This window comes from Pteropus alecto, unplaced genomic scaffold, assembly GCF_000325575.1.
Source record: "Pteropus alecto unplaced genomic scaffold, ASM32557v1 scaffold25, whole genome shotgun sequence".
NCBI classification, from domain to species: Eukaryota; Metazoa; Chordata; class Mammalia; order Chiroptera; family Pteropodidae; genus Pteropus; species Pteropus alecto.
In genome coordinates, this window is record NW_006441955.1 from 35,118,327 (window position 1) to 35,135,603 (window position 17,277).

The 17,277-nt window shown below is 38.7% G+C and overlaps 1 protein-coding gene across 1 annotated transcript in view; it reads right to left on the reverse strand.

Annotated features, from left to right (window-relative positions):
• Positions 1-17,277, reverse strand: part of TGFBR3 (transforming growth factor beta receptor 3) — a 179,728-nt gene that overhangs the window by 147,796 nt on the left and 14,655 nt on the right. The window contains exon 2 of the mRNA XM_006919403.3: positions 9,518-9,697. Coding sequence (XP_006919465.1) covers positions 9,518-9,605 — 88 coding nt within the window. The 5' untranslated portion in view covers positions 9,606-9,697. The remainder of the gene's footprint in view (positions 1-9,517; positions 9,698-17,277) is intronic.

The following is a 17,277-nucleotide window of genomic DNA, read 5'->3' on the forward strand; positions in this document are numbered from 1 at the left end:
AGGAATGAGGTATGCCCCACTTAACATTACCTTTTTTTAACATCCTTGTTAACCAACCTCAACTATCCCTTTTACCCAGTCAGCTGGTACCATCCCTCATTACCTAGAGTCTCCTCAGCTGCAGCTGCCTGTACCAATCTCCCCATGCTCAATGACTCAACACAAGTCTCCTACATTGGTCTACTAAGTCACGAGGCAAGAAGTGGGAAAAGGCAAAAGAGGCACATAAAAGGAAGAACGGCGGGGAAATTCCTTTAACAACTATGATGATTATGTCAAGGTGTAGGCCCAGCTAATAAATAATAAAGACGCACCTGGTTTCTGCAGGCGCACTACACTTACAGCTGGACGGCTGAAGGTATCTGGAACTCACTTCCTCAAACCAATTTCCTTTCCAACATATCAATCCCTCGGACTATGTGAGTTTAATGAAAGGTTTTTGAGATTGCTGTTTCAAAAGCATGCTAAAGCCCACCTCCCTTTTATGATAGTAAGAATTTTCTAGATGTTTTTGCAGGTTCTATGTTACAATTTGTGCATTAAGAAAACTGATGATCTACACTGTCAAATGTGGTCCTCAGACCAGCAGCATTAAAATCATATGGGCCTGTTAAAAATCGTACAATCTGTGACCCAGCAAGACCTTCTAAAACAGATTCTGCCATGTTAACGAGATCCCCAAGTGAGTCATGTGCACATTAAAGTTTAGAAAGCACTGGTCTAATGTTTGTCTGTGTATAATGTGCAATTCTAAAAGAAAGATGGGTATATCTCAGTCAGCCTCAGGCAAAACCAATATGAATACTCATATTACAAAACATTTTAAAGTGTTATTTTCATTACAGAAATTTTGCTATAAGTATCAAGCTCCTTGCAGTCTAATTAATAAAAATTAGTTTACACATATTTGTTTACTAGTATTTCTCTGAAACACTAGTTTTGCTATGAGAAGCACTTTTGCAAAAGGTGCTTCTCATAGACCTCAAAACTCATAATCTTGAAAAACAGGCTACCAGGGGAATGAAAAGGATGAGACCGAAACCAGGAGGGAAAGTTAGAAAGAGAGGATCCAAGCTTTTAAGACAGTGATTTTTTCAAGGACAGTCTCACAGTCCAGAGAGATTTTGTTTAGATGGTTTGAGGGGTTGTTCTGTGTTTTTTACTGTTATGTTGAAGTAATTATCTTTACTATTATGACATAGTTGATTCCACTGATATGAGATATAAGTCTTTATCCTCATTCCTCCTCAAAAGGAACAAACTGAAAGAAAATCCAAATTCATTCTTAATTTCATAAGCATTATTCCTCCCACAGGTCCTTCCTTCTAAAATCTGGTCCTGGCCACCATTACCTCTTGCTTCAATTATTACAATAGCCACCAAGAGTATCCCCAAATGCACCCTTGCCTAACAGTCTATTCTCGACACAGCAGTCAGAGTGATCCTGTTAAAACATCCTTCGGATTATATCATTCCACTATTCAAACCCTCCAATGGCTCCATCTCACTCAGAGTAAAAACCTTACAATGGCTTACCAGGCTTTTAGGCAGCCCAACAAATTCTCTGATTCTTCACTCTAGCAGCCACCTGGCCTGCTGACTACTGCTTGAGCACAAAGCAAACTGTCACCTCAGGACCTTTGCACTTGCTTTTCCTTCTGCCTGGAATGCTCATTCCCCCAGATATCTACTTAGCTCGCCTCCTTCAAATCTTAGCTTAAATTTGCTATAAGTATCTTCCCAGTGAGGACATCTTTAATTATCTTACTTTACACTGTATTCACCCACTAACATCCCATTGAACCCGCTAAAATGTTCGTAACTTTTTTGTTTTGGGTCAGTCTCTCCCCACTAGACTGTAAGCGGCATGAGGACAAAGGTGGTTGCCTGTTTTGTTCACTGCTCTATCTCCAACACCTGGAATAGTATCTAGAAGGCTCAACAGATACCTGTTGAATAAATCAATCAATTAACACTTCAGGAAACTTAACCATGTTGGAAACTGGAAAAAACTCATTGTTTATACTAACTACAAAGTCTCCCCTTTCTGTGCCTCAGAAGCTAGCAAAGTACCTGAGACTCGATAGGCACTCAAAATTTTTCGACCCAACTACAAGTTCTCATCTAAACATAGCAGTTATTCAGAATGACAAATGGTTCTTTCCTCCAACTCAAAAGAAAAGGGAGCGTGGGAGCTAGGTGGCATTTTGCTTCACCGTGCAGCAATAAAACAACAGAGTGGGCACAGATGCGACCCACTGAAAGAGGTGGTCACAGGAAAGTGCTGCAACAGCTGGTGGCATCACAGATGGAAACAACAGAGCGGGGGCCGACTCTAGGAGCCGATGCTCTGCCCTCCCTCCCCGGGGGCCTGTGCACCTGAGCACCCTTTTGGGTCGGGCGGAAGGGTAGGAAGGAAAGAACACTCCTGATGGTTGTGTCTAGGCGAGGACCAAGTTATTCAGGCACATGATGACAAAGGAAGGCAACACGAAGAACCCAGAGCAGTTTTTCAGAACTTTTTGTCTTTTGCCATAACTACCACGTATCGCTATATGGCTCCCTTCATTGCCAACAGAGAGAATAGCTTTTGTTTAAAAAAAGAATCAATATTTTCCTCCGAAGACAGTAAAATTTTCCACATTCTACTCTAGACATTTTTTTTCTTCAGATTTCTAATAGTTGGAAGCATAGGGCAGGAGAATAACTGGGCCTCAGTCCCCAGAGCACCTGCTGCCTCCGCTGAAGAAGGAACATTCTGAGAGCAAGTGCATTTTTAAGCCTCTAGAATTCCACCTGATGTACAGTCTCCTTTCAGAGAACAAAAATATGACAATATTGGACTTCAGGACAGATAACTCTTTAGGCCACTCTGGCAGAGAATGTTTTAAAGAAAATGAAAGTCAGCAGCTCACATGGATGCAGCACACGCCGGGCCAATCTTGCAGTAGGGGCAAGCCCCCGGGTGACCAGTGCCAGAGCCAGTCCTGAGAGAAGGCCTCAGGTTGGAACACTTCCCGGAATACTCCCTGTTCCTGCAACACTTCCAAAACCAGTGCTCAGAGCTCTATCAATGATTCAAAGTGGCCCCACAGTATAAGGGATTAGTTATCAAAGCAAACTAGCTAAGAAAGCCTAATTTCCTATACATACAACATGCGAAGGTATAAGCTTTGGGCAATTAAACAGCTATGTGGGCACACACAGATAGCTCTGTCCTGATAAAAATATTGACCAGTGTTTACACTACTGGTGTCCTAAAATAACCCAAACAAATCATGCATATAGAAATCAGGGTGGCAATTACACAATCCAGGATAAGGATACAACGTAGAAAAAAACCTGGGTTCTGTTCGTTTGTCTGACATCAAATTTTTGTGTAATCTTACTCACATTCTTGGTAAATATCTTTCTTAAACTATGTGCACATCCGGTTACCCAACTATCTGTTGGTAAACTCCCCTTGCAAATGAAAAGAAAAGGTCTTTAATTAGATACCATATATTCTATTCCACACACACACTCATCCAGGTCCATGCAAGGCAAGGGAAACTTAGAGAAACAAATTCATATTTTTCTTTACTACTAACTAACTATCCCGTGTGTGTGTGTGTGTTTGTGTGTGTGTGTACTGTTTCTGGGCACAAACACAATGGGGGAGGGCCTTCATCATGGATATGCACAGTATCCCCAAAGGGAACATAATTTAAAATTCAGGCTACTCTCTCCACTGTGGATCTTTTAATGCAGTTATTTGCTCTTTAAAATAAATAGAAAGTTGGCACCACGGTGATTGCTGGCACCACAATTGACGTATCTTTTCTCTGTGTATCCAAAAGTAGAATTAAACACAAAAGCAGTTATAATAACCACCTAAAAACAATAATAATCACAGACCAAATCAACTAGCTGTGTCCAGAGATTTAGGGGTTGGCAAGAGAAGGCCTTGTTGAATTTACTTTGAACCTTCAAGCCTAATCCTCTTCTACCCTTTCTATTCCCTGGTAGCAGCCTCTGCCAGCGCTTATGAGTTATGGCTTCTGATCACTCAGTTGACAGAGAGGAGAAAACTATGGCTGAACCAGCTCTACAGTCCTCAGGCTGTTAATCTCAAGTCCAAGAAAAAGAGTGCCAGTTCTTTTGGACAGCATAATAGAAAGAGCATGAACTCAGGAATTGCTGCCACTCTGCAGTTACTAGTTTTATGACTGTACATAAATGATCACTTTTTAACATAAATGACATTTAAAAAATTGATTTGTCACTCATTACATATTATTATTACACCTTTCTTCACTAAGCCTCAGTTTCCTCATTAGTAAAATGAGTATAATAATGGCAGTAATAAAAATTACAAAAACGGTGATAAAGATAAACACCTACCTACTTCGGTGAGTTTCTGTTGGGATTAAATGAATTGACACATGCGGCGTGCCCAGTAGAGTGCCTGGCTGGCACTGTTTCAAGAGGTGCTAAGGGATGCACTACAGCAAAAAGACCATAAAACTGCAATTTGTCATGCAGAAGTGTGTCGATTTCTGGTTTGATTGAGAGTTGAACCATCTTTCTAAATTACTTTTTCTAAGTCCCATTACTCTCTTTCTAGAAATGAAAACAAAAAAACAAAAACAAAACAAAAAAACACAATACCTGCCTACCCCAGGGAGTGCTATGAGAATAAAATGAAATACTAGGTATAAGAGCATTTTGAAAACTATAAATATAAAATGATATTACAGGCATAACTCAGAGATATTGCAGGTTCAGTTCCAGACCACCACAAAAAAGTATTGCAATAAAGCAGGCTGTCATCTTTTGCGGGTGGAGGGTCTTGCCTTCAATTTGTACAAACTGCAACATCTGTGAAGCTCAGTAAAACAAGGTGTGCCTATATTCTTAGGTTAGCCTCTCCCCAAGGCTGCTAGCATGTCCCATGCTAAACTACATCTTAACAAGCTGGTATCTCTGCTTGCTGTCCCATGGACACAAAGAGTTCAGAGCTTTCTTAGCAAGAAAACAGTTCCAAGTAAAAACATTTCTATTTTCCTGTAGACTGTACCTGGAATTCCAGATGCATCCAGGAGAGATGAAAAGAAATGTGTTTGTTCAATACAAATGTGTGCAGGATGTGGGCAAGCCTCCAAAAGTATGCATCTAGGCACCAAATGAAAACAGTGGAATGAGGGACACAGCCGTCCCATCAACAGTCCGCTGGCATCAAGGCCAGCAGTGTTTCTGCACAGTTCAGCCCAGTAGTAGCTCTCTGACCTGGCATGAGGGGCCAATGGTGTATAGACAAGTCTATCCCTTCTAACCAAACCGATTTCCCTGAATTCTCCATGTGTGCCTCTTTTTCTCATTAAGGCTCCTGGAAACACAGCCCTACCTAACTCTGGCAAGCCTCAGAGGCAACAGTTAATATTTTTTAAAGATGTGTAGCAGAACAGTTTTTAAAGTGAAAACTTAGTGAACCTTAAGCCCATAAGAGCAAGCATTTATTTTTGAAACTTCCCACTTTTCTTAGAGAGATTACAGGATCTAAGGTACAGTGTCAAAAATCTAAGGTAATTTCTAATCAGGAGTCATTATAGCCCTTACGCAGCTCTTATTCACCAAGAGCATGGCCTTCCCCATCCCCTAAAAAATAGCATGGTCCTCCCCAACCCCACAAAAAAAGAGCATGGCCCTCCCTCCCCTACAATGCTGTACAATAACCAAGGAACAAGGGAAGGAAGGAAAAGCATGGGTTTTGTCAAAGCAACCACTGACCCTGGGATGTGGCTTGCTGCCCACTGCCTCCTTCATCCTCGGCTTCAAGCAGAGAAGGAAAGGCTTTCACTGAAGGCCCAGCAAACCCATGGGGCTAGAAAAGCAGTCTTCTGCTATTCCAACTTGGGCTCATTCTATGTGCTGTGCTGCACTCCGCCCCTCCCTGGCTGAGTATCTACAGGAGGTCTTTTACAGCCTTCACCCCTTCCACTGCCAAGAACTCCACAACAGAACTTCATGGCCATGCCCGTGAAGTAAGAACACAAATAAAGAAGGCTCATTACTTGAGCTCCTCAGTTCTGATGACTTACATACATTTCTTCTGAGACCACAGGGGTTTAATCTGGTTCCAGGATGTCTTATTGGTGGCTACTCAATCAAGCACAGAGGTCCATTCATTCCATACTGAGGTTCTCCTACACAGAAGCTTCAGTGGAATGGTTGATGGGCTGAACTTGAGAGCCAAACCACCTGGGTTCAAGTCCCAGCTCTATCACTTATTAGTTATGGAACTTTATACAAATCATTACATTGAGCCGCAGTTTCCTTGTTTATAAAATGCAGATGATGATAATAAAACTAATACCTATTTTATAGGTATTAGTCTTATAAGCCTTATTTTGTCTTATAAAGACAAAATAAATGAGCTGACAGAGAGCAAGCCTTTGATAAATGTCAGCCTATGTGCCAGGCACCATTGTCTTTGAAGGTAATGAGGCCATAATCTCAGCCTCACTTTTTAAGGCCACGGTTTGAATTTTTTTTTTTTTTGGCCTACAGCACCTCATCTTCCTAGGTGGTCTCCCATCCAAGTACTAACCAGGCCTAACCTTGTTTAGCTTCCAAGATCAAACATTGGGCTTGTTCAGGGTGTCATGGCCGTAGACCATAGACCGTGGCTCCACTGGAGCACGAACCTAGGACCTTTTGCATGTAAAACAGATGTGCTAACTGCTACACTATGGAACCACATCCCATAGCTTGAATTCTAAGATTGACACTGTATGCCTTTGGCTACAGGGGAATATAAGAGAGAATCTAAACCTCAAAATGAAAGCCACAGCCTCATTCTGACATTTAAGGTCCTGTGCAATCTACTCCCATCCTTCCTTCCCAACAGACCTCCTGCTACATTCCCATGCCAGTTTTCCAGGTCATTCATTTTTTAAAAAACCATCAAGCACCTAAGAGCCATGCACTGTGCTAGTCACGGTTCTCCCATCTGGTCAACCCAATGCCTTCCTCTTTTTAGATTCTGCCTGAAGACCTAGCGCTTCCACAAACTCATCCCTAGCTGCTCTAACCTAGCAGGCCTTCCCTTTCTGACCCCTCTGAGGTTTTTTACTCGGCACTCATCATATATTGATTATTTTTTATATGGTTATATTTTAATATGCCTAACTAAAGTACAAGCGACTCAAAAAAGAGGTGACTTTTCCATTTAAGTGGCTAGCACTATGTTTTGCACTTGGCAGAGACTCAGTAAGTGATTTACTTGATGTTTCATGAAGACACAGATGGCACAGAGTAAAACCATCATCATTCTTTTTAAACAAACACCCTTCTGATCAATACTCCCTCATTGTGTAGAGACTTAAAGGCTCAATCTGCAGACCTAGACTAAGTGAGTTTATGGTTAAATATGTCACTTAGATGTGCGACCTTGAGGGAGTTACTTAACTTATTTGTGCTTCAGTTCCCTCATCTGTAAACTGGGGATAAATAAAGTACCTACACATTTTAGGGCAGTTATGAGGATGAAATGAGATAATACTTTAACACTTTGAACAGGGCTTGGCACACAGTAATTAATTACTCTATAAATATACATCATCATTATTATTATTATTATTATTATTATTACTACTACTACTATCTTCTTGAAGTTCAACTTACCCAGAATGCCCCAAAAAGCATTTTGTAAAGTCTGCTGAGCCTATACAGAAAGCTATTGGATATCAGTAAATACAAAACATTTCTCCTTCCTTCTTTATTCATTTGGCCCATTAGGCTGTTCAAAAAGGCATCTCTACCTCTGTACTACTTATGGGTTACCTTGGATTGTTACAAAATCTATAATTTTACTGTACCTTCCATTTTACTATACACCTCAGCAAAGCTTTGAGTGCGTACAGAATTCAAAATATTTTACCATGATTTGCAAGAAGGAAAGTCTTAAGCAAAACTGATTCACTATCAAATACATCAAGGCTGTACAGAGCCATTAAACTTATCGCTTTCCCAGTCATGTTTTTCAGTCTGCCCCCAGCATCAATGAAAGCAGAAAATTCTGCCTCAAACCCACCAGGTATGATTATACATCTTATCATCAAAACAGCATATTTTCCATCAAGCTATTTCTCACTTTTTTTTTTCTACTACTTTTCAATGAGATTTTAATTAACATCAGTCTTAATGCACAGGCTAAAAGGCAAATAACTCTTCAATTATGAGACAAAATGAAACTGCTGACAGAGAATGGGCAGTTCAAATTCACACGCTGACATTAAAAAAAAAACTAGCAACTTTCTCTCAAGGTATTTGCAATGAGGGGGACATTCTGCTTTTCAATCCCATAAACCAAGTTCTGCAAACTGGCTTTAACTCAGTCTGTGCCTATACGTGACTACTAGTCTGAGTCTACTGCAACCTCGATTGGTGGTCTAGCGTCTTCAGTACAGCACAGAGGTTAACAGCACAGATGTAAACCCTGGCTCCTCCACTTCCTAACTACATGACACTGCAAGTATCTAATCTCTCTCTATCTCATTTCATCATCTGTAAAATAAGAAAAATAATCCTACCTAACTCAGAGCTGTGATTAAGTGAGTTCATGAAAAAAGAATATCTTTATTTCTTGTTATAGTCTATATAATTGTTTAGCCCAGTGCCTGGCTGTAGTGCACACTCAATAAATTGTTATCATAACTATCATCTGAACTGTATGTGATTTCAATAGCAAAAACCAAGAGATTAGTCATTTTTCAAGTCCATATATTTCCTGTTGAAACCAGCCAGCTTCCAGAACTGGTCCAACAAACTAGTTTTACGTACTCCATTATAGAACAGACACAAAACAAATTACAACAAAACAGAGCAAATCAAGCCTCCAAATTTATTAAGTAACCCTGACTGCCAACACTAAGAGGTTGATGTGGGGGATCCGACACTCTTATTTAAGCAACAATGTTCCAACCAAGTCATTTTCTTCTTCTCACCTCCAACCTCACATTCTGAGGTATACTTCTATACTTTTTTTAAAGTTACATATCAAAATATTTGAAACAGGCAAAATTAAATACCTTCTAAGCAGCCTATGCCAGGCTGCTAGGCAGTATGTCTCCTCTTTCTAGAAGATCTATTTATTTTATAATAAAGAACAAAAAGGCTTTCTTAAAATTCTTATTTAGGACAAGAAAGTAAATGCAATCTATGCATGTAACAAAATTAAGTGGGATTAAACAACTAGCCTATTTGTTTTCTACACACATCAATACTGAAGGTTGGTTAGGTATCTCTATCACTGACATTAGAACGTTAGAACGCTAGTACCAGTCTATTAAAATAGAACATAGGCAAACGTACTATGTATCTGCATAGTAGTAAAATATTTTATTTCTCTAAAGAACATAAATACTTAAGTTTTACATAAATATCACATGTCCTAAGTTTTACTAAACTGAAAAAACTGAGGAAAAATATATCCAAAAGAATATAATAAACATGTAGTTAATATGATACGACTTACCTGTAGTGGCTAAACAGGAACTCATCAGGGCAAACGTGGCAATCACATAATGAGAAGTCATTTTTATTTCTCCAAAAGTGTGTCTCATTCAGTCACTTCAGCTTGTACTTCTTCAGATCACAGACAGCCTTTCCAAATCAGAAGTGGCCTTAAAATCTTCCTTTCCAATTTTCAAATTGCCTGTAAAAATAAGCATATTTCAAGAAGAAAAATTAATGCAGGAACTTCTTTTCATAAACATACATTAGAATGAAATGAAGAATTTCTTAAAAGTATAAGATAAATTTGTCTTAAAAGATGCAGAGACAGCACTCAAGTAAACTGAGGTGGGGATTATAATTACCTAATAAAGATTTGTATAGCTAAATAACTTTAAAAAAAAAAAGATTTGTATAGCAATACTTTTGCAATGACATGCGTATTTTTGAAATTTTAAATCTTTTGCTTTATATAAAATTTTCAGGATTATAGAAGAAAATGAAGGTGCACCTTTAACATCACCAGTTATATTACAGCACTAAAGTAATCAATGACAATACATGAATTCTCTAGGGCTAACAAGAAAACACAAACAACCCCTGATTAGAGAATCTAATGTTGTAAATGGCAGCGTTGCCACAAAAATCAAATTAAAATACATTCAGACCCAATCTGGAAAATAAAGAACCATTAAAAGGCAAAATTCTTATTTGAAATGTTTGCTAACATTTTAACGGGAGAAAAGTCTTTCCCGTCTCTTAACCCCATCTGAGACTATATGATTACTGAACTAGAGGATCCAGAGGTCATTTCTAACCTTTTCCTATAGAACCTTGAATGGCAAGTGTTATGGTGGTTTGCTTAACTTAAATATCCCTTCTATGGCCCTAAAAATTGTCCCATTTAGACACGTCAAAGTATATTTTCCAGCCCTATATCCCTGAGCCTGGCACAAACCGCTGTTATTCATTTCAACATTTATTGAGCACCTACTATGTTCCAAGAATTGTTTAAGGACATGATTCCTTCTCATCAGGGATAATAGATGTCCAACAACTAAATAAAAGCACAAAGACCCTGCCTGATCTAAGTCCTGGGCAAGGCTGAATCAAGTAATTTCCAGGAACCATCTCAAATATCCAGGTTTGCAGCCCTGTTACCCTCTCCTAGGAAATACCATTCACAGAACGAACTTGCTACCCAGAGACAAATCCAGTTTGGGCACTTGCAGATACCACACAAAAATATAAAAACAACAGCAAATTGAGTTTCTAATTAATTAGTCTTAGTTCACTGCATCAAGTGTTAAGAGAAAGATAATGAAAATGGCTCTTTGCATTAATAATGCTGATTGTCTATGAGGAGAGAAAAAAAGTGATTGGCGGACAGTGGTGGAAGGAACCAGGAGCCTTTTCAGTGAATTCTCATTTGGGTTTTGTGCTATTTGGGTTTTACAAGTATTACTTATGCAGAAATAATAACAATAAAGATCTAATTTCAAAAATAAAATTTTAGATACATCTTGAAACTAAATAATTATATATGCAGGAGGCACTGTGGTTCAACCTCGGTATATAATAGTGATTACAGGCTTACTATGAATAGAATATAGATTATGATGGCAGTTAAAAGTCTGCCTAGGTGTGGATCCACTCTGTCACCTACCAAATGGGTGATGGTGGGCTGTTCTGCATAAATGAACCTATCCATGGGCAAGCTTTTATGGGGAATAAATGAACACACACACACACACACACACACACACACACACACGAACACTGCTCATTTATATATGTATAATACTTAAAACAGTGCCAAGCATATAATAAGCAATCGATAAATGTTAACTATTATTATCACCACTTGGCCGTTCTTTTTTGAGGTATATTTATGCCAATAAAGTGAAGAAATTAGGGTGTGGTTATTTATGTAATTTTTAGCTAGTGCAAAACCAGTTCGAATCTTTTACCTACTAAAAAATAAACATTCAACAGATACAAAAAGGAGATAAGCTAAAGAATGGAATCACTAAAAGAACGAAATTGCCAGTCAAGCTGAAGTATAAGTCGCTGGGGGCACAATGGTCTTATCTCAAAAACTGACTAAATTATAGAGATAACTTTGGAAGCCACGAAACTGACTTCAATCGTCCCTTGGAGTCCAACATTTCTGTCATTGTAACTCCACATCATCTCAGATGAAATGGAAATTTCTGCTAACTTAAAAAGTCAACAACAGCAAAAAGGATTTGTCCCTATTTGCTACCTTCAAAAAGTGAGACTTCCTGAATGGATTGATAAGGAAAATACTTTCTTAAAAAAAATATGCTATTTCAGCAAATGCAAAGGCAGTTTTCATAAAGCAAACATTATAAAGAGATCTCAGAAGAAGATGGCTTCCCAGAGGATTTATGGAACACATAACCTTATAACCAGCACAAGGCTTGTGAGACTATTTAATGAGCTTGTGTCACCCCCTTCCTGCAGCTGCAGAGGGTCTGTGGGACTGTGCTCGTTAATCCAGGGGCTTAAACCAGGTCTGAATGAACCTGTGGAAAAGAAAGGCAAACAGTTCTATTAAAAATATAGACTGCAAATTGCTGACAAGAATATTGGGCAATTATTAAAATACAGCAATTACAGATATAATAGAGCCAAGCTAAACAGTGCGATGCCCAAAGGCAAACCACAGCAAGTTTACACCGGATCTTAAAACATCTCCTAAAACATCTCCGAGGAAGTCCAAGACAAGTTGAAACTACACACTGCTGCTTCTAACAAAGAGGGTGCTTTTCTTCTTTTAGCTTAAAAGTCCCTCCATAATGTAACTTGTTCAAAAAGAAAATAAACTGCAGGGAGGTGTTGTCTAATCTTCCCAATGTGGTGACAGGATCCTAAGGCGGAAGAGAACAGAAAGGGAAGTGTGTCGCTCCCACTCAGTGGAATGCCAGTGAGGGCCAAGACTTGCACGCATCAGCGCCTTCACACACAACTTAGGGATCAGCTCCTCAACCAGAAAAATGCTGGATAATCGAAGGCTTCCGAAAAAATTACAGATCTGAAGTTAAATGAGGGAATTACAGACTCCTCTTTCTTCTGTGAAGTTTTATCACACTCAATTTGCAAAGATCAGGGACTCCCCACCTTGGTTCTCTAACCTCACTGAATCTCCTTGGACTTTATGAACTAAATGCTTCCCTTAGAAATACAAATAGGGTACTCTGAAATCTTGAAAGAACAATTTGGGGTCTAGTCATTTTACCATATTTCAAAGTAATATGTTCCATCAAAGGGTACCAGAACTTTTAGTATACACAAATGAACAGAAAAAAATTCTGAGTGAGAGTTTAATGGATTTTTAAATGATAAATTAAAAAGATGAATGTAAAACTAATTCCACTAATTTCAGAGTTCCTCTGTGTCTATGAGTGATCCAACAGAGTGCATGAGTAAAGAGTGGGATTAGCTGAAATCACTCAACCCAAACAAGTTCTGAAAACCATCATGGGTTAATCTAATGTTCAAAAGGAATTGGTTGAGAATAGTATTCCCTGGGTTGACCAGGATGTTTTTTAAAGAGCAAATCTTGATCTTAGAGGGAAAACATGGCAAAATGATGTCTTGCAGTCGGCTAAAAGCCAGCAAGAAAAATTACTGAATCCCCCCTAGGTGGCTAACACAACTGGCTACATACACATGAGATTATTTAAAATTAGAACAAATTTACAATTAACTTGCAGCCAATCAATTCCTCTATTGAAAGAATTAGCATGATAAAGGTATGTGAACAGCTTTTAAAATTGGAAGAGGTCAGCATGATTTCATTGATGAAGAAGAGCCCAATCCCCAAGCCCACAGCTCTTGCCCAAAATTATACAGCAGAGTCAAGACTAGCAACTGAGTCCTTCCATGACCAGCACTCCACCTCCCAGCTCTAGGCCTATCATCACAGAGTAGAAACCCTTGATATTCAATATTCAGTCTCTGAAAACAGAAAGCTTTTTCTGAGAGGGAGGGAAAAACCTGCCATGACTGCCATCAGATATTGGTACTTCCATGTTGACATATGCACTCTGTACGAATCATTACTGATCACAAGCTGTGACTTGACTTCAGAACTGTGAGTGGCAGCTATAATAAATGAACAATCTTTGGTAATGCTATATGATTCCAAGTTCTTTGAAAATGCAAAGGGTGAGATGAAGCACAAACCTGTGCATTGTTAAATCTTAACACTAAGACCGTTCAGCTCCCAACTGGGAAAGTATTCAACAAATTTGATGATCTTAAAGACAGGAACACAGCAAGTAAAATAACAACATTATCATTCCCTAAACTCAAATAGTAAATAACATCTGAGTTTCTGGTGCCTTAAACATGAAACAGTTTTCTAAGAGATCATTAAAAGGTTTCTACTCTGCCACTTAAGTGAATTTTTTGGGAAAAAAAAAATATATATATATGTGTGTATATGAGTCTGCAAATGGTTAAATGAAAGCTGGTAGAAGAACTGTTCTGATGGCTATTCAACATGTTATTCAGGGGATTTAGAAAAGAGGCAGGATAGATGACATCAATACCTAGCTTGGCAGCCGGTAAAAAGGGGTGTACAGGATGTAAAAGAGATACTGTTGTTTGTCTGATGACATTTGGATGCCCTTTGAGACCTGTATACAGAAAAGTAAAGCCACCTTTCTGAGTCACAGCAGCAACTCTCAGATTTCTCTACTGCACAGAGAAACAGGATAACTCCAAATCCCTATTTTCAGACAGATTTGGCACAAAGAGAAGAAAGGTCCAGGGTCTGGATAAGCAATCTTTGGAATCATGTCTAAGAACAATCAATATTCAAGAAACATCTTCTACAATGAGCCAGGCACTGTTGAAGATGCCAAGGGGGAAAAAAAAAAAAGGCAAAAATCCTGCCATCATGGAGCTTATATTCTTATAAAACGAACACTATTTACTATATTAGGCAAGACATTTAATTTCCTGGGATTCATTTCTTCCTTCAATAAATCTTTATTTACCGTTTATTCCATGCCAGGCAACAGGAACATAATCGCCAAAGGGACATATTCTTTGTCCTCGTGGGCTTACAGATGAAATAAACCAACTAATAATCACAAATATGCAATTACATGCTATGATAAAAGCTCTAAAGAAAAAGTATCCACAACCTGGAAGATAAGTAAAGATTTAAAAGGTTGAATGAGGGATGACCTTCAGGTACATAAACCATAATAAGTCCCTGATGCAGGAGGGAACATAGTTGTAAAGCCGAAAGGGACAGGGGAGGAATAAGGTTTAAGCAAGAAAGTGGTATGATCCAGTTGAGTTTTTAAAGATTTCCCTGGTACAGGCACTATAGAAAACAGTAGAGAAGTTCCTCAAAAAATTAAAAACAGAGCAAACAATTCCACTTCCGGACATATATACCCAAAGGAAAGTAAATCATTATGCTGAAGAGATATCTGCACCCCCATGTTCACTGTAACATTATGTACACTAGCCAGGACATAGAAACAACTTGTGTTCACCAAGGATTAATAGATAAAGAAAATGTACACAATAGAATATTACTCAGCCATTAAAAAAAGAAGGAAATCCTGCCATTTGCAACAACATGGATAGAACTTGTGGGCATTATGCTAAGTGAAATAAGTCAGAGAAAGAAAGACAACTACTGTACGATCTCACATGCGAAGTCTAAAAATACCAAACTCAGAGAAACAAAGAACAGATGGTGGGTTGCCAGAGGTGAGGGGTAGGGGAAGGGGAAATGGGTGATGGTGGTCAGAAGGTACAAACTTCCAGTTATAAGATAAATAAGTTATGAACAACATGAGAACTATAATTAACAATATTGTATTGTACATTTGCAAGTTGCAAAGAGAATAAATCTTAAAAGTTCTCATCGCAAGGAAAAAATTTTTTGTGACTAAGGGAGGTGATGGATTATAATTCAACTTACTGTGGTAATTATTTTGCAATATAGACATATATCAGATTATTATATTGTATACCTTAAATTTATACAACAGCAAATCAACTGAAGCTCAATAATGGAGAAAAAATTAAAAATGAGTAAATAAAGATTTCCCTGGGTACTGTATGGAGGACAGAATGGAAGGAGCGCAAAGTGCATGAAAAATCAGTTAAGACTCAGAACAGGTTGGATAAGAAAAGAGGTTTAGGTCAAAATGGAGCCTCAGTTTCTTCATGTCTAAGATGATAACAAAATAAGCTTACCTACATCACAGGGTTATTGCAAGAATCAAATGAGACTTTACATGTAACAGTATAAAAGCTATCATTATTTATCATTAGCAGGCTGTCTCTACCAAAGAGAATTATTTTCCAGAGGCCTAAGATTAATTAAAGTCCCAATATTCTGTGGCTGCCAATAGCAAGGGAAAAAAAGAATTACTCTTGAACTACCTGTGCTTATGGGCAGGAATTCCACATGAAGACCCAGTGGGAAGGGAGGCAGTGGGCACAGAGGGTACGAGACATGCAGAGAAGCTGGACTCCAGTTTCCCCTGCACCTCCAGGCCTGGTCCACCCTCATTCCTGGCTGAGGGTAAGACCGACACTTTTCTGGCACCAGCATTCTTAGGTTCCTTGGGGCTGACCTTCAGTCAGGCCTTAAAAGCCCTTCTATCCCAAGTATAACAGACCTCACTGCTCAAGTAAAAACAGCAGAAAGGGGAGGGTGGGCATGATTACATTTCTGTGAAAGACCATGTTTGGTTCAGGTTCACAAACCAGGACAGATATTTCACTCACCCCTGCAATATTCCAAGAACCACCTTTCACATTTAATATTTTTGCATTCAAAGATTTCTGTTGCTTATAATTTTAAGCTAGAATTAATAGAGAACTATACTTGAGGGTTCCAAATCTGGCTTACCCGGTGTTACACTAGACAAGTCATTTAGCCTCCATCACCCACCCCCCACCTGTAAAAAGGTAATGATCTTTTGATTGCAACTTGCAATAAAATACGGGCATGGTACCCAAAACAACACCTGGCCCATACAGTACTTCTTTAAAAAATAATGCACTCGAGTTTTTGTAGTTAAAATACATTTAGACTTTAAAAGAACCAAGCAAACTGCTAGTACCAAGATAATATACATAATAGTTTATATCAAAGTTTGCATTAATTTTAGGATTAGACTTCATCCACTAGAATTTCAACAATTTCCTCTATCACGAAAAAAATAATGATTCCAAACTCAATACAAGATATGAATCCTAAAGATAGGTGTAACATGGCAAAGCTGTTCCAAAAGGGTGGTAAAGGTACTGCTCAGCATCTCTGGCGTAAGTTAAATCAATCTGGCTGCACAGCCCTCAATTGTACCTTAAGACTCTCAAATTCACTTCAGGGGTTTAGCCAGGGGGCTGAGGAACTCAGCCTGGTACTGCCACCAAACCAACCAAGCTGCCTGGTGTAAAGAATCAGCTCTCACCATAAGGGCTTATTAAATCATCAACCTGCAATTATTCCAGGGAAAGTCAGCACATCTGAATATTCTCAGGATACCAGTCATCATCCTTTAGGCCCGAGCAAGCACCAGGCCATTAATAAAAGCTTTGGGGAAGCAACATTTACTAGACTTCCAGGAGACTATTTTATGTATTATATAGTAATTTATGATTCACATGTTTACTTACATGCATGGGGATTATGTATTATATAGTAATATATGATTCACATGTTTACTTACATGCATGGGGATTCTGCAAATATATGAATTCAGAATAAACTCTAGC